This window comes from Lissotriton helveticus, chromosome 8, assembly GCF_964261635.1.
Source record: "Lissotriton helveticus chromosome 8, aLisHel1.1, whole genome shotgun sequence".
NCBI lineage: Eukaryota > Metazoa > Chordata > Amphibia > Caudata > Salamandridae > Lissotriton > Lissotriton helveticus.
In genome coordinates, this window is record NC_136069.1 from 1,521,193,867 (window position 1) to 1,521,216,588 (window position 22,722).

The 22,722-nt window shown below is 49.1% G+C and overlaps 1 protein-coding gene across 1 annotated transcript in view; it reads left to right on the plus strand.

Annotated features, from left to right (window-relative positions):
• Positions 1 to 4,198: 4,198 nt before the first annotated feature.
• Positions 4,199 to 22,722, plus strand: part of NARS2 (asparaginyl-tRNA synthetase 2, mitochondrial) — a 421,381-nt gene continuing 402,857 nt past the window's right edge. The window contains exon 1 of the mRNA XM_078656242.1: positions 4,199 to 4,524. Within this exon, the coding sequence (XP_078512368.1) occupies positions 4,336 to 4,524 (189 nt within the window). The 5' untranslated portion in view covers positions 4,199 to 4,335. The remainder of the gene's footprint in view (positions 4,525 to 22,722) is intronic.

Sequence of the window (22,722 nt, forward strand, 5' to 3'; positions counted from 1 at the left end):
TGCTGCAGCTGCCATCTTGAGATCAGGGGCTCCAAAGGAGGGAAATGGCTCCAAGCATGCTGCTGTACTCTTGCCTATAGCTACACCACACTAGGCTTGGGGAGCGCAGGCAATCGCATCACAGCTTATGGGCCTCGTACTCACCCCCTCCGGCTCTCTCCAGGATTCAGCCCTCCATGGCAATCAAGAGCCCCGGGGCATCCGATCACACTGCTGTGGGAGCAGGTAAGTCCTTCTGTGGACAGCCTACTTGATGCTCAGTGTCCCTCCAAAGTCGCCACAGTCTTGAATTAGGCAGCACCTTTCCCGTCTCATCCTACGGAGCTCAGACGCGGTGGCCTCAGGGGTTCGGCGCCATTTTGGTGAATCTTGCTGCGCTGGCAAAACTGGTGAATACTTCGTATTCCATGTTCAGACTGGCGGCGGAGCCGGATCGGATTACGTCCGACCGGCCATCTTGCTTGGCCACGGCCCCCCAACAAAGGTTTTTAAGCATGCTTCAACTTCTTCAGAGCCTGGCCCACTGCCAGGGAATTATTGAGCAACTCATGGACCCGAGGCAACAGTTTCCAGTTCTCGTTCCAGGATAGAGGGTGAGACTGGACCAAGCAGGGAGCTCCACTTGACAGACAAAAGCAGAGCAGACATCTCCTCAACTTCAATAGCTTTTAAATACTGCAGCCCCAAGCTATCTTCTGTAGGTTCAAACTATCAATGTAGGCATGCACATTCTCTGGACTCCACCGGAAAAGTCATAGATCTTTGCTAATTTATCTGAAAAAAATTGTGCAAAGGTGTTACACCCTCGTCCCTTTCTTTAAAAAAGCTGTGTCTAACAAAAGGCGCGCGACTGCTGTTAAAGTAAAACCATGGCATCGTGGCTTTTACACAAAAAAAGAAGCATCTGTTTGCCAAACAAATGCTTTTTTTTGTAATATTCCCCATGCCGCGGTTTTATTTTAATAGCGGCTGCGCACCTTTCCTTAGAAACGGCTCTTCTAAAGAAAGGTGATACAAAAAGGGGGGTGGTGATGGACAGAGTATCTGAATTAAGCAGAACACTCCTACCCAGTCAAAAGATCAGGGCTTGATCCATCACCGTTTTTTAGCTCACTGCACCATCCCAGTTCAGAACCTGGCTACATGCAAATTAGTCTGTCCCTGGCCCAGTGCATCATGGGAACAGGGCAGACCAAACTACCAAGCCAATTCTTTACTGGAAAGGAAACAAGCTAAAGAAAGGGGCACGGCCTTCATGCATGTGAAAGTGCGGCATGGGGGCTTTGAGAACCCCAAAAATATTTGCAATGCAATAGGTCTCGCATTTGCGAGAGTTTGAGCAATTGGCATTTACAATGCCAATAGCTCAAACTCTCCTAAATACGAGACGTATGGCATTGCAAAGAAGCGGCCACCATTGTACCGGCTGCTTGGAAAGTGACAGCGCGCATGGCGCGCACGAATGTAAGGAAAGCACGTTGCGCAACCAGTAGGGCGAAACCCATTAACGAAACTAATGCTTACAGACTAAATAAAACATAATGTGTAGCAGCAGAAGTAAAAGGGCCAGTCCTCAAGGAGGGTTCAAATGAAGACAAGGCAGTACTAAGGAGGGGCTAACAAAGTGGTTGATGAATCAGAAACCAGCATTTACAAGGGGTACCAACACAAGCCAATGAAAAATATGATAGAGCTTCAAATCCCTAATTTAATACAGCATGCCTCGCAGAGCGGCACATGCACTGCCCAGGCTCCACCTAAAAACAGAAAGCGGCAGGAGAGCCAGCCCCCTTTATGGCACCCAGGTTGGGGGCTAGCCTTCGAGGATCCACTTGCATTTTTCCAGTCATGAGGTGACACCACCTCATTTTGTAATGACTGGGACGAAGGGCGTAAGGGGTAACGAAGCTTTATCTAACTTTTTGATGCAAAACTGCCAAAAAGATTTCCGTCTTCTGCTCTTTTCCCGCCACTCCAAGCCATTTATCCTTTGTGGCATTATTTTTCCTCCCCTTCTTGCTGCCTTTAAGTCCTTCTTTTGAGTTTATGTTACTCTCACACTCTCATTATGTTGTAACTCTTTTCTGTCTTATTTAGTTTCCGTGTATTTTCCCTTTTTCATTTTATTTTTCACATTCTATGTTTCTCTCGCTAGTTTCAGGCCTGCCAAGTGTCACGCATCAGGCGTGACACTAGCGCATTTCCGTGTGGTAATCCGCATTACCGCACTGAAATGCATTGTCACGCATAATCGTAGTGTCTCAGCAGGTGTCTAAATGTGAAGTGCTACCACGGTAGTAGAAGCTGTGCTCCATTAGGTGAAGCAGCATGAGCTTGGTGCGCTGCTGTCAGCATGCAGTTGACAAACTGTGAGCTATCTGACCTTCTGCCTGCTGCACACAACTGAAGCATTGCAAACTAATGTATGGTTTGTAGCAGGTGAAAACGGGAGTGGCGGCCGCGCCGTCTTCAGGGCTCAGCTGCAGCTTTCATTCTCACAGCTCTGCTCAGGAGGCTCAGCCCAGGCGGCAGCGGCGGCATGTTTCACACTTGGGTTCAAGGAAGTCAGGATGTTTTAGGTTATGTATGAGAGATATAGCCCAGAGGTTGTTTGAGGATTTGGTTGCAGAGGGAAGATGATTGTCGTGACATTCCGTCGCTGCGCAGCAGTTTCACTTTAGTGCCTTGCACAAGGAGACTCCTGGGCCCAGGCAGCGCGTGATCAGCTGCTTGCAGCCAGTGCCGCTCATGAAGGTCTGCCCTGGGCAAGGCTGAAGGCTCGAGGCCCCGGGGGTGCTTGCCCTGGGCATGGCTGTAGGTTCGAGGCTGCAGGTGTGCCTGCTGGTATCTGCCGCCGTTAGTTTGACTTCGGCCAGCCAACAGCCTCCTTTACTTGGGCTAAGGCAGCTCATCTCTGCGCAGCTCGGCTCTCTGCAGCTCTTCTATATCTCACAATAACAGAGATCACAGGGAGGGGAGAAAAAACACTTGCAGCACTCTACAGAAAGTAGAGATTTCTAGTTCATACACAGGGCACGTCTCTTTACTGGGCTCACGTGTGAGTGGTGTACGAGAGAGACTGCACACTGGAAGGGAGTGTGTATTCCCGGTGGGTGAGGGGGAGTGCTTTGTCGGGGCCCCGAGTATTGCAAAGGGTTTCCTTGCCTGAAGGAGGGGGAACATCGGGTAGGAGAGTGGTAAGGCGAGCACACAAGAGCGCATCACGGCTGAAAGTGTTTCAGTTAGTGGAAATGAGGGAGGGGCTTCGGTGCAGAAGGAAAGGGAGCGAGAAGAAAGCAGAGGAAGATAATGGAGCAGTGACAGATGAAAATAGCAGGAATGAAATAACCTACAAGACTGAGATAAGAACACAGGAAGTGCAGGTTGATTGAAAAAAGAAGCATGACATGGAATCAAAATGTATAAGCCTTGGTATTGATGAGCCCCTACATTCGGCAGCATGAGTGACAGCCTCTTTAGAAAAAGTATGAGCTCCGTCTGTTTTTTATTTGATTGCACATTAGGCATGGCACATGTATAAAACACCAATGAACTTGGCCTAAATGCCATCAAGGCACGCTTAATGGCACACCAAAAAATTATACATGTATCAAACAGGGTAATGTAAAGACTAGCATTTGAACATAGCTCAGCAAACCTAAACTATGTAGGATACTTGAAAAAAAAACAGAACTCAAGCCCAGATGCTCAAATGGATGTAATGTATGATATTGATATGTTTCCCTGGTTTTCATTGCTTGAGTTAGTTCACGAGAAAGTGTCACTCATGGTCATTAAAATGTCACTCATAATTGCACTGAAATTATGAACATGTCACACATTGCAATCTGAAACCTTGGCAGCTATGTAGTTTCCGTTTATTTTTCTTGTTCATTTTATGTTTCACTTCTGTATTTTGCGCGCTTCTCTTCTACCCAGCGTTAAAAAGCAGAATAGGCAAAGCTAAAATAATCTGACAGTCTCCTGGTGAGTACATTCTATTAATCACACAGAAGTCTAGAACCGGTAACTGCTGCTAAACACGAGTAAGAGGGGAGAGAGACCCACGCGCGTCAAAGAAAAGAAACACGAGCTGAATCGTCCAATGAGGAACGTGATGGGCGTGTCGGCGAGGCGGCTCTTATTTATAGCGTTCTCTCTGCCAATCCGATCCTACGCTGCGTGCAGTCCTCAATTCAGGGAAACAACTGGACCGCGCATGTGAGTTCCGCCTTGTGTTCAGTTGTTATGCGACCCGGAAGTGCTGACATTCTGGACAAATGACATTCATTTAAAGAACAAGTAAGGCTGGCGGGCATTAGGTTTTATTCAAGCATGGCCCGTGTTAGTTGCGGGCAGGTGGTCACCTTAATGCTGGGTCTCAGGATTTTGCCCCGGACTTTAAGGAGCTGTCCCCTGCGTAACTCTAGAAGACATATGAGTGGAGCACTGAAGCTTAGTATCCGCCAGGCTCTAGCTACCCAGGCAGGTCATGGAGACTCGCAGCAGGAGGTTCTTGTGCAGGTAAGTCCTTTCTCAAGTCCACTGCTCTGACGTATGTTTTGCACTTCACCTGTAACAATTATTGATGCATACAAAAATGTGCTAAATATGTGCAGAATAATTTTCCTTTCTGTAGGGGCACTATGGCACTTTCAGCAAGTCCAGCACGTTGCATTTTGGGACAAGGTGTTGGACACAACTGGAACAATTGTCAGAGTGGGTTGCTGGCTGCCATCAATTTTACATCACTGGAGTCATAGGGATTGTGAGAAATCAAAGTATAGCAAATGAGTCACGTTCATTCAGCAAAAAAGTGGTAAAGATGTAGTAATAGGCAAGAGGTGCAGGTGGGAGCACTCGGTCACCAATATATTGCTAAACCATGGTGTGGTAGCGCACTGTCCTTTACAAACAGCACATTTAGCATTGAAATGGCCACAACATTCTCTCTGACATACAGTTTTAATGGTAAAACTATAAAGCATACAAAGTTACAAACGATAATGTGGGGAAATTGGGATTCAGCAAATATTTATCATTTACACATCACCAAGTAAAATGTCTTGATTTGTTTGATGCTATTAAAATCTTTGTTTTCAAAAACACTTCCAAATTACAAGACAAAGATGCTTCATTTGTGCTTCTCTCACTGCTCATGTATTTTGAAATATTTGTACAGTTAATTTACAGGAATGTAAATGTTGCATGTTAGAAAAAAATGTCCTTCTACAGCCTTTCGTTTCCAACTCCCCATACCCCACCAAGATTGTCTGATAATTCACTTTAGAAAATCTTCTAAGTTTGCAGTCACAGAATGAAAATTAAACGCTAATCTCCGTATTAAAAGAATAACCATCAATTTGTCAGAAAACATAGCCTTACATTTGACCTCTGTTTTTGAACGCACAGCAAATGTGACACAATAAAAACTAAATTTAAAGTCATCTTCATTGCTCATTCACCCTTGAGGATCAAGCAGTCATTTTCGGAGTGGTGCAGTCCCCATCCAGACCCTTACTTCCAGCACCTATGCCTAGAGTGACTAGTTGTGGTCTGACTCTGAAAAGATTTTACTAATTGAAGGCGACGTATGTTAAAGTGGGCATCTTTGCACTACAGACTGTAAATTCTAGAAGGTGGAATTTGTAAAGCACATAAATGGATACTTTTTTCACCCAGTGGGGGTATTATGACACTCATTTATTTTGGTTGAACCTTTTTTTAAGTTTATACTTTTGTACGTACAGGCGCTCCCGCATGGGTGGCAATGAAGGGGGCTCGAGGAATGGCTACAAGCCAGGGTAACCAAATAGGTGATCTTTATAGGGATGGAGAGCTGCTCACATTCGATGAATTTTGCGCGGATTGGAACTTCCCTCAGGGGCACTTTTACTCTATGGGGCTTTCATGGGGGCCATGCGCAGCCACTGGATTAGGGGAACAACAGAACCGCCTGCACTCTCCACATGCGAATACATTAGCCTGGCGGGTGGTGTGATCAAAGCAGTTTCATGCCTCTACCGAGCCATTAGGCGGGATTCCACGAAGCCATTGGGGGGGCTGAGAGCCAAATGGGAAACAGACCTGGGAATCCCTTTGGAAGATAAGGAATGGGAAAATGCACTTCAGATGGCTACTAAAGTATCCCGTAATGAGCGATTTCAGCTGATCAGTTTCTATACCTTACACCGTGCAGACATCACCACAGATAGAATTAACCAATACTTCCATAGGGATGATGCAGGCTGCTCACGCTGTGGAGAAAAAAAGGCTAATTACATCCACATGATGTGGAGTTGCCCACACTTAAACATGTATTGGCAGTAAGTGATTCTGTAAACAGCACGAATCACAGGAAGGGTAGTACCATGCACCCCAAGCCGCGTGTTGCTCAACCTGTTCCCCCACTCACCGAAGACTAAAGTGACTGCGAGGTTCCAGGATTTGGTCTTTATACTGGCGAAGGGAAGCGAGAACTGACCAGCAGGTGGAAGGCACCAGCGGACCCTGGGGTCACAAGGTGGAAGTGCGAATCAGCAAAATGGGCAGGCTGTGAACACATAATATTGCTCAGACATGCAGTACGAGGAATAGGGAGGCTGGAGAGGGCACAGCCTTGGGGAACACTACTTGATGACATAAGGAACGAGAGACAGGAGTCTGCGCCTAGCACACCTCAGGAACCGTCCCGATCTGTAAGTTCGGCCCAAGTAGACCCGGGGGGGGACAGCATGAGTAGCATGGAGCGCAATGACATGCCGAACCAGTAGCCCCGGAGAGGTGTACACGGCCCAACACACCTGGCCACAGTAGGGGAAGACCCTGATCATGCACACACACCAGAGAGCCATAAGTTTCTTAGTTGACAGCAGCGCGGGTGGGAGGGGGGTTAGTTGAGGAGTTTGGGGGGGGCAGTTCTTAAACAGAAGTCGGGAGTACAACACTGCTAGAATGAGATCCTTAGAAGTGACCAACGATAAACAGTGAATGATACAAGCAACCTGAACTACTGTAACCTAAGTAGCGAACATGCTGTGGAACTACCATGACATGTACAACTGATGATTAAATGTATATATACTGTGGTGTGGTAAGAAATGAAAATGCCAATAAAATCTGTTTAAAAAAAATATACTTTTGTACGTACAGTATTTTGGCAATGCAGATGACAAGGATCATAGCAGTTAGATGAATACCTAACAACAGTAATGAGCTATGAATGACTGACGACATCTATATTGTACATTGGTTACCGTATGAGTTAACCGTTAGTCACCCATACAATACAGCGGGTGCCAGGGCTTGGTGTCATACAAAGCAGCCCACTGCTCGACCGGTACCCATCCCCAGAACGGGTTTAACCTCTGCCCGGTGGTTCCCAGGTTATAGTAGCAGTGTGACTAAACATCCTCCATAAACATAATTGACAATGAGGTCAGATTCAAGCATTATATTAACCCAGCAACAAGAAACCGAAACACCAAAGAACTGTGTGCATCCCTGTGGACTTTCACCCTTACATTCGCAAGTTAGATTAAACCTCTTCATCAGTGGAGAGGTAAACTTGTGTCGCAGCCTCTCATCGCTCATCGTAACCATCCTGTGATCTAACAGGTATCTTTGAACTCCTCTAATACTGAAATATCATGGAGGAGTTAGAGCAAGGTGTGGGAGGCCGGTATACTCTACAGGGCTCGACAAATCCGAAAAATGGTACTAGTCCTGCAGGTCTAGTACCATGGGAAATCCCCTCGACCTGACTCCAGCCCACTTGACCTCAGTCTCTGAAAACGGAGCAAAAGTGACAAGATAACACGATTTAAAGGCATGTTTATTGCTCATTTCCATTGTGAGCAATAAAAATGCCATTAAATCTTGTTATCTTGTCACTTTTGCTCTGTTTTTAAAGACAGAGGACAAAAGTTAGTTTGATTTCCTACTCGCCAGAAAGGGCGAGTAGGACCTAAAAATAGCTCGTCCTCATCCATTCTCCCTCGCAAATGCGAGCGGGCGAGTGGATTTGTCGAGCCCTGCTCTAGACTGTGCCATTAATACGACATGTCGTTACCCCTGTGCGAGAGTTGGGTTAGCAAAGGTGGGGTGTTCTCAAACATCACATGGGTGAGGTCGGTAAATCAATTCTCACTATCACACCACAGGGAGCTGTAGGCGGAGGGGAAATGATGTGGGACAAATCCTAAATATCAGGGCAAACTTGGCCTGTCTGCTACCACCTCGAACCTGTCTCATATGAATAGGTAGCCACCACCCACCTAGGGTGGCCAGAAACACCACTTATCTAGTGGCGCGCATGAGGCATTGGACTCCAAAGGGGTGCACTGTAGGTGCAGAGCTTTCTGAGGGGGGGAGGGCTCCATCAGTACTCCCATCTTTCCTTTCTGGGGATTCTGCACTCTGCAGGGAATGATCTACTACCAGGGATCTCTCTTGAAAATCATGGAGTATTGCGTCCCATGGAGTCGCAAAGGGGAATTTTCACAACCCTGGTGCCTCCTCCCTGCGCAGAGCAATGCTTTCAGACTTGGCCCATACCAGCAATTAACGTCGCCAGGCTAGCGGAGAAGGAGGATCTGGAGATTTCCACCATCTCGTGATCAGGCACTTAGCCAGTAGCAACCCCAGATCTAAGAAACATGTAGTCACCCTCTGTTGCTTACTTCTAAAGAACAGGTTTAACATGCATTCCTCCCAAGTGCACGCCATAACTCGCTCGGGGCAGGTGGTCAGGGAGGCCGTAATGGATCACGAGTATGATGCAAGGCAGAGCAGGACCACGCCATGTGCAGCAGATCTGTATTCACCGCATGACATCTGGGGCAGGCTGCATCAGTGCGATGAAAATATTGGTTAGTCTTATCCGGGGTTAGATATGCTCTCTGTGTAATGTAGTATTGGTTTAGGCGGAACTGTGTATTTCGGGGAACCCTGGGGTATTATGGCACTCATAACGCATGTTTATTGTTATCCAACTCAATGATGCTAATTTTATTGACAACAGGAGGAAGAAAGGTTAAGTGGATCTACCAGGATTCGAGGCCCGAGACTGCAACAGATCCCTGTAGTGTATGAATTATTTGACTGACCCATCGGACCCAACTAAATCTATACTTTTTTTAATATATGAGCAGACCTCCTATGTTTGACAAATTGCTGGTAGATGTGATATTAACACAAATTCATGGAATTTCCCAGACAAATCCTTAAGTGTGCAACCTGCTGGCCAATCTCTGGGGTCTTGCAATGCTTTCATTTTCACTCCTTAAGTTCCTGTATGGTGAAGGAGTGCTTGCCTATTCACGGAGTGGCCAACAGCCACACCTCTCAGATCACCTTCAGTTGGAGGGTGTCACCTGCCTTGGAATTGTTTATATCCAGCTAAAAGAATGAATTATTCCTATAGACGTCAAAAGGGTCACCCACCACAAATACCTGGCATCACCCTCCTTCTAAACTCATTAGGATGCAATATATATAAGCATGTTTTGAGGCTCACCATTAAGCCTGACAAATGATGCTTGGCAGTATAGTCCGACTTTAGCCTTCCCTGCACTCCTCTCCACTTGCCCCAAGTCTAAGCTTCAGGCTGTGTCAAGCACAATATGCAAGGGGTTTCATAGAGTTAATAGGATGGTCAAATGGGTGGTTGACAGGAAACTCTTAGGTTGCTTAGTTGAACTCCAGAACTTATAATATTACTGTGAAGCACTTCATTACTCACCTGCAGCACTTCTGTTCCCAGGGTGCTGAGACTGGCAGGCATTTCTGGTGACTGTTAGGCTATGCCAGTCTCTTTGGGTTTTTATATCTCTTTTTAAGTACTTGTTACTATTGTTACTTTCCCTCTGTGCAGTCATTTTGGAAGCTTCTGATATCATTTTACCTCTGGTTGCCGTGCAAGTTCTTTTAAAAGCTGTCTCGCTGTATGGCTGCCAGGTTTTAATGCACACCTATTTCCTCGAGTCCCTTTCACTTTATTTCCATTGTGGTATTGAGTGTAAGGTGGCCAGCCCTTCATTTGATGATATGTAGACTGTTTCCTGGCCAGTGTAAAGACCTAAGGTTGCGGATAGGGGTGTTTGTGGCATATTAAATGGATGCCTTTTATGGTGGGGGTTGGTGTTTATTGTTTTACTCTTCTGCACTGCCCAATTGTTATGTTTACTCCATCATTATTGTGGAATACTTTTTCTCCATGAGGTGTTCGTCAGCAAAACGGGCATTGCTGGTTTGGTTTGCAGGAGTGTTGGAAAGCAAGGGCTGTTTCCAAGTCAACGATGGGCTCTTCTTCATCGAGCTCTCCTGATGAGAAAAAGTCCCACTCTCATAGAAAAAAGTTTAAGAAGCGCCATAGGGAGCCTTCTGCTTCTTGTGCTTTTTCCCTACAGCCCCTTTTTAGGTCTTGCTTAAAAGTTTGCACATATGCAATGGCCCTCGCAAGACCTTTTGTTTACTGAAAGTGGCTTGGAGCCCACCCATTGCTTACCATTTGTTGGCTTCATTGTCACTCTTAATTACGGCCTACTAATTGGCCAGAGCGTGCCAGTGTCAGTTTCCCTTCTTTTGTTCTGCCTTCCGTGGAGCATGGACCAAGGACTGGTTGCTTCAGTTTTCTTTGTGTCCTTCCGCTGCTCATGCTGTGACTGAGGTACTATTTATTGTATTTTCTTCTTCCTCTGCCATAGTTGTTGTTCCCTACTTCTGTTCATGTTGCTTGTTCTCTCCTCCTTCCCACGCTCCCTTTATCTGTGTTGCTTGTTCCCTCCCCTTGTCTGTGTTGCCCTACCACCTGTTGTCATTGTTGTTGCTGGTTGCCTCCCACCCACCTGTTGTCCATATTGCCTTCATTCCTGGAGGATGTTTACTCCTCCGGCCACTGCCAGTTTCAAGTTTCGCCTTTTGGCTTGAAATCTGCCCCAACGGTATTATGCAAGGTTCGGACTCACTCTTGCATACAGAGTTCAGAGAGGAATCTTCTCTACACTTATCTGGATGATTGCATCATCTATGCTTCATCTATGAAGTTATTTCATTCTTACATATCTCTGGTGCATTCTTTTCTTCGGGAATCTGGGTGCATATCTATCAGAAGAAGCCTCATCTGACTCCATCTCAAAGTCTAGATTTCATACACCAGCTTGGGAGTGTCGCCCTCTGGACAGGGCACCCAGTTTGAGATGTTAACCGACGTATCTTTTTGGAGGATGAAATCTCTGCTTATGTGTGGTTGAGGTTACAAGTTGGCGGCATAGGTCTTTGTGGTTCCCTAGACAATCTTGAAGCCTTGTCCAGTGTGTAACATAGTGGGTATTTGTGTCACTCTTCAGAGGGGATAGGAATGCCTTTACATCTCCCCTTCTATTCTTAACCACTCATTTCATTGGGAAGCAGAATTCAAGATTTTGAATTGACGGGGTTCTATGCTCTAACACATACTGCCTTGATTTGCTGGTTTCAAAATAAAGGAATAACATAACATGTACATTTGTTAACCGCACATATCACCCGATGGTCTCAAGGCGCTGTATAACAGTTGTACATTGTTACCCAACTCAATGGTATTCATTTTATCGACCTCCGATGGATGAAAGGCTGAGTGGACCCGCCGGGATTAGATCCTGTGACCATGAGTTCAAACACAGGCCCCTACAGTGGATGCATTAGTCCACTGCGCCATCAGACCCAGCACTTAGGGTCTTAGAGCAATGCCCTGTCTATGACAGAAGTGTGTGTTTTTACATCTTCCCTCCTTTTCCTCTACTCTTCTTCTGAAAGGGGTCTCATTCATTATTTGGATTTACCCTTTTGTCTGTGCAGGATGTAATTTCCATTGACCAACAATTGGCTGTACCAGTGCAGCATCTTCCTCTGTTTCGGTCTCCTCTGAGACCACCTCTGCAGCCATCAGATAGCCAGACTGCATAGAAGCTGAAAGGTTTGGGTTAATGAGGTTATGTGTTTATAGTGACGTTTCTGAGACTTTCCAGATGCTTGGCTTTCCTTAAGTCATAGCCTAGGCATTGAGAGTATTTGCGTAAATATTGCTGGACCCGATCTTTTACTTCATTGTCTTTGGCCCTTTGACATTCCTTTATTTTTTTTTTTTATTTTTTTTTTTAGAGTGATGGATTTGAGCATTGTGTAGCAGTTTCCTCCTTAAGAGCACAGTTAGCTTCTTTTAAGGTGTTTAAGGAATCCATAACAGTATGGAGTGAGAAAATGGATTTGCCTTGTGGCGTCTCCATAGTTTTTAATTATCTAGACCTAGAGGTCCCCCAGTGATTCCCTCCTGGAATCTGCAACTTGTCCATAGGACATCTGTCTTTTTGGCCACAAAATCCAGCGAGATTGACCTTCTAAGGTGGCATTCCTGGTAGCTATGGCAGAAATTACTCTTCTTCATGGTAGGCTCACCAAGAGTTGATCAAAGTTTCTATTTATGCTTTAGGGTTTGAAAATAGATGGTGGTACTGTATTGCCTGAGCTAGAGGGTGTAGCCTCAGACAATGAAGTGTGGAAGGATGGAGACACAGCTGCCTTAATTATTCATTTGTGACTTGTTAGTAGTGGTTTGATACGTATTCCTTACAGAACAGTGTCATTTATGTTGATACCGGGGAAATGGAGGCGAGTCATCAGATTGTGTTGTTAAAGAGAGAGACTCTCCTTGGCAGAGTCTGGTCTCTTTGTTTCTTTACTGCATCTTACTACAAAAGGCAGAAGACAGCCAAGTGCAGAGTCTTCACACTTCATTGTGCTTCTGTTTTGGGTGCTTTAATTGGAGTACACCCTGTCAAAACCTGCTATGAAAGCCATCATCTTTGGCAAAGAATGTGTCTGCTCTGGATGAGGAAAGATTAACTATGACAAGGAACTGCTCCAATCTGTTTCCTGACATTGACAGTGGGATCAATATCCCCTGTCTGGAAAATATGTATAAAAGTTGGACCCTAACTATCCCACTTGGATGAAGTTCTTCATTGACCATCTGAGGGAGTGCTCTACACGGACCTTGAAGGACTGTTGCAATCCATGGATAATATCCTTGATAGGAGATCTCCCAGAAGTGTGGGGTCATGACCCGAAATATGCACATCTTGCTGCAAAGCTGCAGATCTGTGTATACCCATGCCTGCTAAGAGAGGAGAAGGAGCCCATGACTCTGCGGGAAGAGACTGCAGTAGGAGGAGAAACCCAGCCATTCTGCCCAGTGTCTTTGGCTACCCAGAAGAAGCCGACTGATCTGGGAAGTGTAACCAGTGCCTAACTAGGTCTGGAAATTGTCTCTCATCCTTGACCTCAGTGTAAGTTAGGCAGCAAGATCGTGACCTGTTTGTCTGACAGAAGCTGGAAAACTGATGCTAAGGGCTTGCATGTTCCAAAAGCATCCAATCCACCCGGTAACTTGAGCTGCATGAATTTGAACATCAAAATCACAGATGCTGGAAAAATGATCAACAACTGGATTCTCAGGTGGAGGCCCTCCAAGAAAAATGCAGAGGCTTTCAAAATAGGGTAAGAAGGGACAATGTTAGGATTCAGAATGCGACAGAGAACGCGGAAAGCTCTGACATCCAAGCCTACATCCAATGACTTTTCAGCCATCTGTGTAAACTCAATGAAGCTGACTCGTGGGAGTGGATAGGGCCCACAGACTGGGTCCAAGGACGAGAGGAGGTGCCAATCGCCTTAGGAACATAGTGGTGAAACGTTTACCCTATCCCCAGAAAGCAGAGATCTCATAACTTGAGGAAGCAGCTGTCCCCTCCACCTGTTTAGTGAAGAGAAATGTATCCTTTGCAGAATTTGAATCAATCCACCATGGAGAAATACAAAACCCTCAAGCCACTCACAGAGCTGGATAAACGGGAACCTCGATTTAGATGGACTTTGTCATGTTTAGTAAAGTTTCACATAGGTGCAGTTCATTGTATTCACATGGTTCCATAGAGTTTCAAGCACTGGGGGGTTGTCATGGAATGATGTCAAGAGCCCCAACTGTGATGCCTGACATGCAGAGGGCTGTATTTCCTCTAAAGAGCAAAGGCAAAAATGTGTAACATGACGTTGCACCAGAGAAATTGAGCTACAGAACCATAGGCCCCATGCAATAGGAGTAACCCCATGATGATGAGGAAACGTGCATGCTGCCCCTTTAACTGTAGTAGAAGGTCTTGGGGAGAAGGGATGATGTTTGAGGACTTAGGTTAAGCATGGTAAGGGAGAACGAGTAATCCACGAATGATGACTGTGATAGTCAAGCGTGATAGAGTGCTAATTACTATTTATACAAGAACAGCTGAGTGTATTTTTAGATAATCAGTCAGAAGGGGCACTCCTGTTACTCAAGAGGAATTTCTACCAGGGCTGGAAATGAAGCTAAGTTCACTGCTGAAAGTAGGTAAGGGTTAGGGGATGATGAGGGGTCAATGATTTGTGAGACAATAAGAAGAAGGCCTAGGTTTGCTACCCACTGCTGATGAAGATAGGGCATAGTGTGGATCCCTGTACTATAAAGCCCTACACGAGATGAAGTAGAGATGATTCAGAGCATCTATTATTTTTTTCTTTTGGATAAGGTGGATGTTCCTTAGTCTGTCTCCACTAGAACTGAAAGAACTGACCATCCTGATGGAGAAGGAGAACACTTGCAAATCTATCAAATTCCCAAATTCACACAAAACGCAGGTTCCTGGTGAGTTTAGTGGGCATTTTTCTAAGGAATCTGTTCCCAAATTGACATCTTTGTTGAAAGAGCTGTTCCATTCAATTCTGAAACTGTCCAGGGGCCCCCACAATGGAAGATGTGAACATTGTGTCTGTACCAGAACCTGGGAAGCACTGCAAGAAATGCTTAGTTTATAGGTCCAATATGCTTCTTAACATAGATGTCAAGCTCTAAATGAAAGTCCTGGTGAACAGACTATCTGGACTCCTCATGTCCCTCATACACGCAGACCAGTGTGCTGTTGTACCAGAAAAAATTACCTTCTACAGCCATGTCCAAAAAAGCCAAATGTGGGTGCTGTTAACTCTGGATGCAGAAAAGGTCTTTGAGATGGCGAGTTAGCCCCTTTTGAGGGTTCTGTTGTGGTTTAGTTTGAGGATTATATTTGTTATTGTCTTGGCAAGCTACCAGCACCCCAACAGTGGAGTAGTTTTGGGCAGGGGAATATTGATGTCATTTGATTTAGGAAGAGGTACGTGGCAAGGGTTCCCTTTACCCCCTTTACTTTTTGTACTGGTGATTAAACCCCTAGCTATGCACCCAAATTTAGGTAAAGGCAGTGTTTCGTCTTTGGAGCTGAAGAACACAAAATATCTATTTGCTGATGATGTTATGATCTGTTTAAGGAAAATCCAATGCTGATGAAGATACTGGCATAGTGTGCATCCTATTGATGGCACAGGAGACAATATCCTAGATTTAAAAGCAGAAGCGCCTTTACGACGTCAGCAAAAGGAATCCAATAATTCAGGATCAATTGAACTCATTATTGCCAAGTCTCTGTGTTGAAAACTTTCTCTCCATTTTACAATATTAAAAATGAACTCCTGGGAGGACTTAAAAAGGCCTGTAGGGGCGTGGCTACGCGGGCGACGATGGTGGACGCAGCTTGCTAAAGCTCCCACCGGCCCGTTACTTATCCGACCACTAATCCTAGCTTCCAGACCCGTCCCGATCCCCAAACGACAGGCGAGCAGTACAGAGGACTGGAGGTGTCGCCCGGTGTGCTCGTTGGTGCTCCCAGGTCGCCGGTGGAGCAGAAGACCGCGGCGGCAGTCTGCGGCCTAGTCCCCGGGGTAAAGCCGGGACCTCGAGTTTTGCGCTCCCCGGCCGGGGAGTCGGAGTGCCGACCTGCATAGGTCCGTCCCCCGGGGGCCTGGCGGAATCCTTCTTCTGGGCGGAGAGAGAGGCTGCAGGGGGGGCCCTCTGGCTGCGGTGGGTGCCGGCTCTGACGTGTGGAAAGGGCCGGAGTGAGAAGAGGCCTACGTGGGGGCAGCAAGACCGGGTCCTCGATTTTCGGGACCTCCGACATTGCCAGCAGTGAAGTGGCTGGGGTGCCCGACCAAGCCGGCGGACCACTTGGCTGACGGACTGGCCCTGAACAGCGGCGATTCCAGGGTGCAGCGGCTGGACGCTGATAAGCCTAACTGCGCTTTTGGGACACACCTGGTGCACCGGGGGAGAGTAGTGGCCTGCATCATTGCCGGTGAGTCGGGGCCTGGGTTCTCGTGCTCTCCCGGTGCCGGCTGCAGACTGAGCCGACGCAGACTACAGGAGGTGTTTGGGTGCCCCCGCGCTGGTAGCGGTGGTGGAAGGTTGGAGGGGGCGCCGCGGAGCTGCTTTCTGGGGTGACCCGGTGGACCTGCCACGATTGAGGGTGCGGACCCTACCACAGGCGGCCGGTGGGCCACGTTGCACCTCCCTTGAACTGTCATTGGCGGGGCCGGTGGTGTGGCGGTCGTGACGCCCGGGGTCCTGTGAGGCCGGTGACTCCGGAGTGATCCGCTGTGTGCCCTGTGGAGCAATCGACTGTAGGGGTGCGAGGACCTGGTGACCGGTTCCATTAACCCCTGGCTGGGGGCCGTTTCCTCTTCGGGGGCCGTGGGTCCACGGACAGTTCCGCTCTTCGGTGGAAGGGACCCGCCCCCCCCCCCCTCTGTGGAGCCTTCTGATACCGAACCCTACAACTTCACGCGGCTATGACTAGGGGAGGTGGCGGCCCGCCCAAGCAAGGGCCTATAGACAAGTTTACCGGCCCCAGCGGAGGGTCTGGGGCCCCCGGTGGGAGTGGAGGAGCTGGACCGGACAACGCGGCACTCATGGCGGCGATCACCCAGTCCAGGGACATGCTGGACGCAAAGATTGGGGCTGTGGGTGCAGACGTGACCCTGCTGCGACAGGACCTACGGAACGCTGTAGAACGGATCACCGAGACGGAGTCGAGGATCTCGGTGGTCGAGGATGAGGTGGGAACCTTGAAACGCAAAATGGCCGCGATGGCACAAGTTCAGAAGGCTCTTGCGACCCGAGTGGAAGATGCTGAAGGTCGCGCACGTAGGAACAACCTACGCTTTGTTGGCTTTCCGGAACGATGCGAAAAGGACAATATGGAGCGATTTCTGACCGGATGGCTGGAGAGCTGGCTCCCCGAGGGGGCGCTTTCCACCTGCTTTGTGATCGAACGTGCTCATCGTGCGTTAACGCAGCGGCCGCCGGAGGGAGAACGGCCCCGAGCTGTCATCGCCAGGCTGTTGAACTATCATGATCGGGACGTGATTCTACGCGAGGCGAGGGCCAGAGACTCCATCGTATATGAGAACAGAAAGATCATGATCTTCCCTGACTATACCAAGTTAGTGCAGCAGCAGCGTCGCTCATTCTTGGATGCTAAGGCCAAACTGCGTGGATTGAAGATCCAATATTCCCTGCTGTACCCGGCCCGCCTGCGGGTTGTTTATCAGTCCCGGACCCATTTCTTCGACTCTCCTGAGGATGTTTACAGGTGGACTGACGAATCTGTGCAGATCAGACCCCATGCCCAGCCGGGTATCAATCCTGACGCCCCTGGAGGTTCGTCGCAGGAGCGGAGGGGCCAGCCGGCCCGTACGGGCAGACACCGGAGGTCCAGGTCGAGGAAGAGATCCGCCTCAGCCAGTGTGACTCGTACCAGTGAGACTGTGGCGTCCGACTCCCCCGAGGACACTTCGTGAGCCTATGGGGGACACTGCGCTGTTGTAGAGCGCTTGAGTAGACGGAGGGTCCGTAGCTGGGACTCGTCCCAAGGAGTGTGGGCGATGTTCAAAGTGCTTGCTCTTGTTCTTGAGATGGTTTACTTGTAATGGTGGGGGTGGGTAGGGTTCTGGGAGTGCCTAGATAGGGCCTCCGACTACCACGCACAGTGGGTGTTGGTTAGGGGTAGGGTGGGAATTGCAGTCTTTAAGGGGTGTTGGGATCCATTGGTATGGTTGGTCTTGGGCCCTCTGTTTTGGGCTCGGGGCGGCCCATGCCGCGACAGGTACTTCAAGGTTTTATGAGGTATTGGGGTGGGGGGTGTTGGGAGCAGGGGTTGGGGGTAGGACAGGTGGGGACAGTGATGACCGAAACTGTAGGATGTGTTAGAGTAGTTCCTGTTGTTGTTGGGAGGGTCGGGGACGGGAGGGGTGGGGGAATGCACGTGCTGTTTGTTAAAGACCTGGAAGAAGTACTCGGTGGGTGGCGATGGCACGGGGGGCCGACATGTTGGACCTCGATTGACTATGGCTGACTCGCCTCACGGACTCCCCCGGGAGTCACTACGAATAATCACTTGGAATGTCAGGGGGATGCTGGATGTAATTAAAAGGGGGGCAGTTTTGCAGTGGGGGAAGAGAGAGGCTGCTGATGTGCTCCTGCTCCAAGAAACTCACATGATGGGCTCTAAGGTACTTAGCTTACAGAGGTTTGGATATCATCAGGTCTTTCATGCCGGTTTTGTTAGGGGCTCTAGGGGGGTTGCTATACTGGTGCATCGTAGAGTTGCATACGTTCATGAGAAGCTGTGGGCTGACCCTCAAGGCCGCTTTATATTCATCAAGGGTACGGTGGGCATGGAACCGGTTGTGTTTGGTAGTGTGTATGCCCCCCCCCCCCCTCTGCAGTGGGCCCTATCCGAGAAGCTGTTTACGGTGTGGGGTGATATCCCGGAGTCCTTGGCGGTGGTTGGAGGCGATTGGAATGAGGTGATGGATGTGAATGTGGACCGACAGAGGCGGCGGGGAGTGCTTGCTGATCCTTCTACAAGTTCCCCTACCCGGTTGCAGGCCATGGTTGAGGGATTAGGCTGGGTGGATGTATGGCGTCATCTGCATCTGACAGCGCGCGAATACACGTATGTCTCTGCAGTGCATGGCTCGTTCTCGAGGCTGGATTATGTGTTTATGCCTGCCGTCTATCTGAGTAGAGTACGCAGCGCTGCGATGCTTCCGAGGGGGCTCTCAGACCACTCCCCTGTCTCAGTCACGATTGACCTACATACGACGAGGCAACCCTTCAGGTGGAGGATGTCCTCGTGGCATCTCCAGCAGCCCTCTTATGTCCAACACCTGAGGGAAGCGGTTGCACACTACTGGCGAGAGAACCTGGTAGAGGATATGGACGTTGTAGTAGTATGGGAAGCCATGAAGCCTACTATAAGGGGGGTGGATATTGCTTGGTGTGCTGAAGCCCGCCGTAAACGTCGGGAGTCGACCGCTACGGCTGCCAAACTCGTGGAGGACCTAGAACAGCGGAGTCTGGGTGGAGGGGACGAGGTAGCGGTGCGGCTGCTTCTCCAGGCGCAGCAGTCCTATGCCACTCTCTTGATGGACGAGGCTAAACAGGCGTGGCTGGCCACGCGGAGCAGGATCTACCAGTGGGGAGACAAGTCCAGTACCATGCTCCATAGGTTGTGTCAACGGCGTCTCCAGCCGATCACGTTGCCGGGCCTCACTGGCGAGGACGGAGTAACGATTACGGAGCCGGCCGAACTCGCAGCGAGTTTCGCCGATTATTTTAGGTCACAGTATGCCCCACAGGATGGTCTCAGCGCTGAAGACGTGGCTAAATTTATTGACGACTTGCCCCCTCGGGCGGTGTCTGATGAGGCCAGACGGGACCTAGATGCTCCGCTTACGGTGGAGGAGCTTGGGGAGGCGCTGGGCCAGCTTAATGTTGGTAAAGCTCCGGGCCCAAATGGCTACCCGTGTGAATTTTTTAAGAAATTCCAGCTTCTCCTTGGGACCCATTATCGGTCTACTCTGGAGGCGGCGCGGGAGCGGGGCAGATTGCCACCTGACTGGTGCCACGCCGAAATAGTTGTTTTTCAAAAACCTGGCAACCCCCCTGACAGACATGACTCGTATCGCCCCATATCGCTACTGAATATAGAAGCCAAGATTCTAGCAAAGGCGTTAGCGAATCGCTTACTCCCCTATATGGTGGACTTGGTCCACCCGGACCAAGCAGGCTTTATGCCCCATCGGGCGACGCGGCACAACATTCGGCGAGCGCAAGCAGCGGTAGACGCGATGGGAGTCCTGGGAGGGGAGGCGGCTTTGTTATTAGCGGACATTCATAAGGCGTTTGATTCCGTCAGCTGGACGTACCTTTTCGCGCTCCTATCTCGCCTCAACCTGGGCCCGGTGCTTCTGTCGTACATCTCGCTGCTTTATACAGATGTCACGGCGTCCGTTAGGGTCGCTGGGGCCACGTCGGAGATATTTTCCATCGGACGGGGGACCCGTCAGGGGTGCCCGTTGTCCCCGTACTTGTTTGCGCTGGCTATGGAGCCTTTAGCGTCTTGGGTTCGCGTGGACGCACAGCTCCGGGGTTTTGTTTGGTCTGAAACCCTTATGGATAGGATTGCCTTGTATGCGGACGACGTCCTCTTCTTTCTTACTGAATTGGATCGCTCGGGGCCCCGAGTGTTAGAAATTATGCAGAGTTTTGGAGAGGTCTCGGGTCTTAACTTGAGTTTAAGCAAGTCTACCCTCTGGGTGCTGGGAGGCGAGGCGGAGGTGGGCCACTGGGCGTCAGGCTTACGGCGGGCGACCGACGGTCTGAAGTATTTGGGAGTGTTCCTTTCGGAATCCGCCAGTGTTACGTGGGAGCGTAATATGGTGTCTGTATGGGATAAGGTTCAAGAGGATGTTAAAACTTGGTCTCGGATGCCTTTAACCATTTTTGGCAAATCGGCGATATTCAAGATGGTGGCTCTTCCCCGTCTATTGTACCAATTACAAAACTACCCCCATCCCATCCCTCCCCAGTGGTTCCGACAGATTAACTCTGCACTCTGTCGTTTTCTGTGGGCCGGGGGTGCAGCCAGAGTGGCCCTGAAGACGTGCTTCCTCTCCACGTATTGTGGAGGTTTGGCCACCCCGGACCTGTTGTCATATTATCAGGCCTCACAGCTGCTCATACTCAATGAGTGGTGGTATGGCGACAGAGGGGACCCGGCGTATGCCCTGGAGCGCTCATTGATGGGCGACCATACATTGCACACGGTACTCTACTCGGCCCGGCTGCGGCGGGTACTGCCATGCGTCACGAGGGTAGTCTTCGCTGTGTGGCGGCAGGCGTTACGTCGTATGGGTTGGTGGGGTAGGCTAACTGCTGAGACACCGTTGTGGCATAATGGTCAGCTCCCCAGCCTGATGACTCTCTCGGGATTCGACGGCTGGGATGCAGTTGGGATATCGACGTTGGGACAGGTCATGTCCGGGACTACTCTTAAGTCATTCCAGGACCTTAGCGCTGAGTTCAGTATGCCCCAGACCCAGTTCTTTCGCTATTTGCAATTCCGGCACGCAATCACGCCCAGTGTCGCGAACCTCGACTCGCTCCCAGAGTTTAGCCCCATTGAAGCTAAGATATTCATGGGGGACCTTGGTGACAAGAAGATCTCCCGCATTTATCAGACGATGGTGACCCACTGCTCTTCTACCTTACTGCCTTTGAGAGTGGCTTGGGAGGCTGACGTAGGCCCCCTAGACGAGGACGACTGGAGGGAGGCCCTGGAGTCTCCGCGCGGAACCGCAATAGCGATGCGGCTTCGCCTCATTCAATTCAAGTACCTTCATAGGGCTTATTATACACGGGAGAGGCTCTGGAAGGCTGGTCTGATTGGCTCGTCGGAATGTCTGCGGTGTGGCGCGGCTGTGGGTACACTGCTGCATACTGTGTGGTCATGCCCTCGATTGATTGGCTTCTGGAGGGGTGTATGGAATTGCTTGTCTGAGGTCTTGGGGTGGGACCTCCCGCGCACCCACCGGTTGGGTTTACTCCATGTACTCGAGGGCGTGGGTGGGAACATCTACAAACGCCACTTATTGCTACTGGGCTTAATAGTGGCCAAGCGAGATCTAGCCAGAGCGTGTAAGAGTGTCCGGGCCCCCCCCCCTGTGTGCATGGAAGGCCGGTTTGGATTTTTATATGGGGTTGGAACGACCGGTGTTTGAGGCGAGGGGCTGCCCCAATAAGCATTTTAAGATCTGGAAGAGATGGGCGGAGTACAGGGGGCTGCTCCTCGATCCCCCGGAGGTGCAGGAGGAAGAGTTATAGACAGTGGTACCTGAGTGCCTCCTTGCTGTGTCATGCCTTATGACCGATGTTACTAAGTGTCTACTGCACGTGCATAGGGTTAGGGTGGGATAAGGGGTGGGTAGTGGGGGTGTTGGGCAATGGGCGTTGTTGGGGGGGACAGGGGTAGGGGAGGGGGCTCATTCTGTTGATTTCTTCTTCTTTTCCTTGGTTTTATTATGATGTGTGTACACTATGCTGCACTGTTTGGTGGCGCTCTCCTGATTGTGGAGAACCACGCCTTTTGCTCTGCTTTACCTCAAATGAAAATAAAAATTAGTTGTGAAAAAAAAAAAATATTAACTCCTGGCTGGTCCAAACACAAGCAGTTAAAATTACAATGTTGTCTAGTTTTGTGTGGATATTCCATTTAATCCAATTAAAATAGGGACTGGTTTTTAGGAGACCCTTCAAATAAGCCTGCTGGACTTTGTGCATCAAGGGAAGTCCCCGCAGTACCCAGGGGTCTCTTTAATACTCCGTGAGATATGGATTGACTGGACTTTCCAAATGAGTGGAATGTTACAGAGCAGCCCAACTTAAGATTGTCTGGGACTGATTGAGGAGTGAGTCTGAGAAACACTGGGTTCTTATTG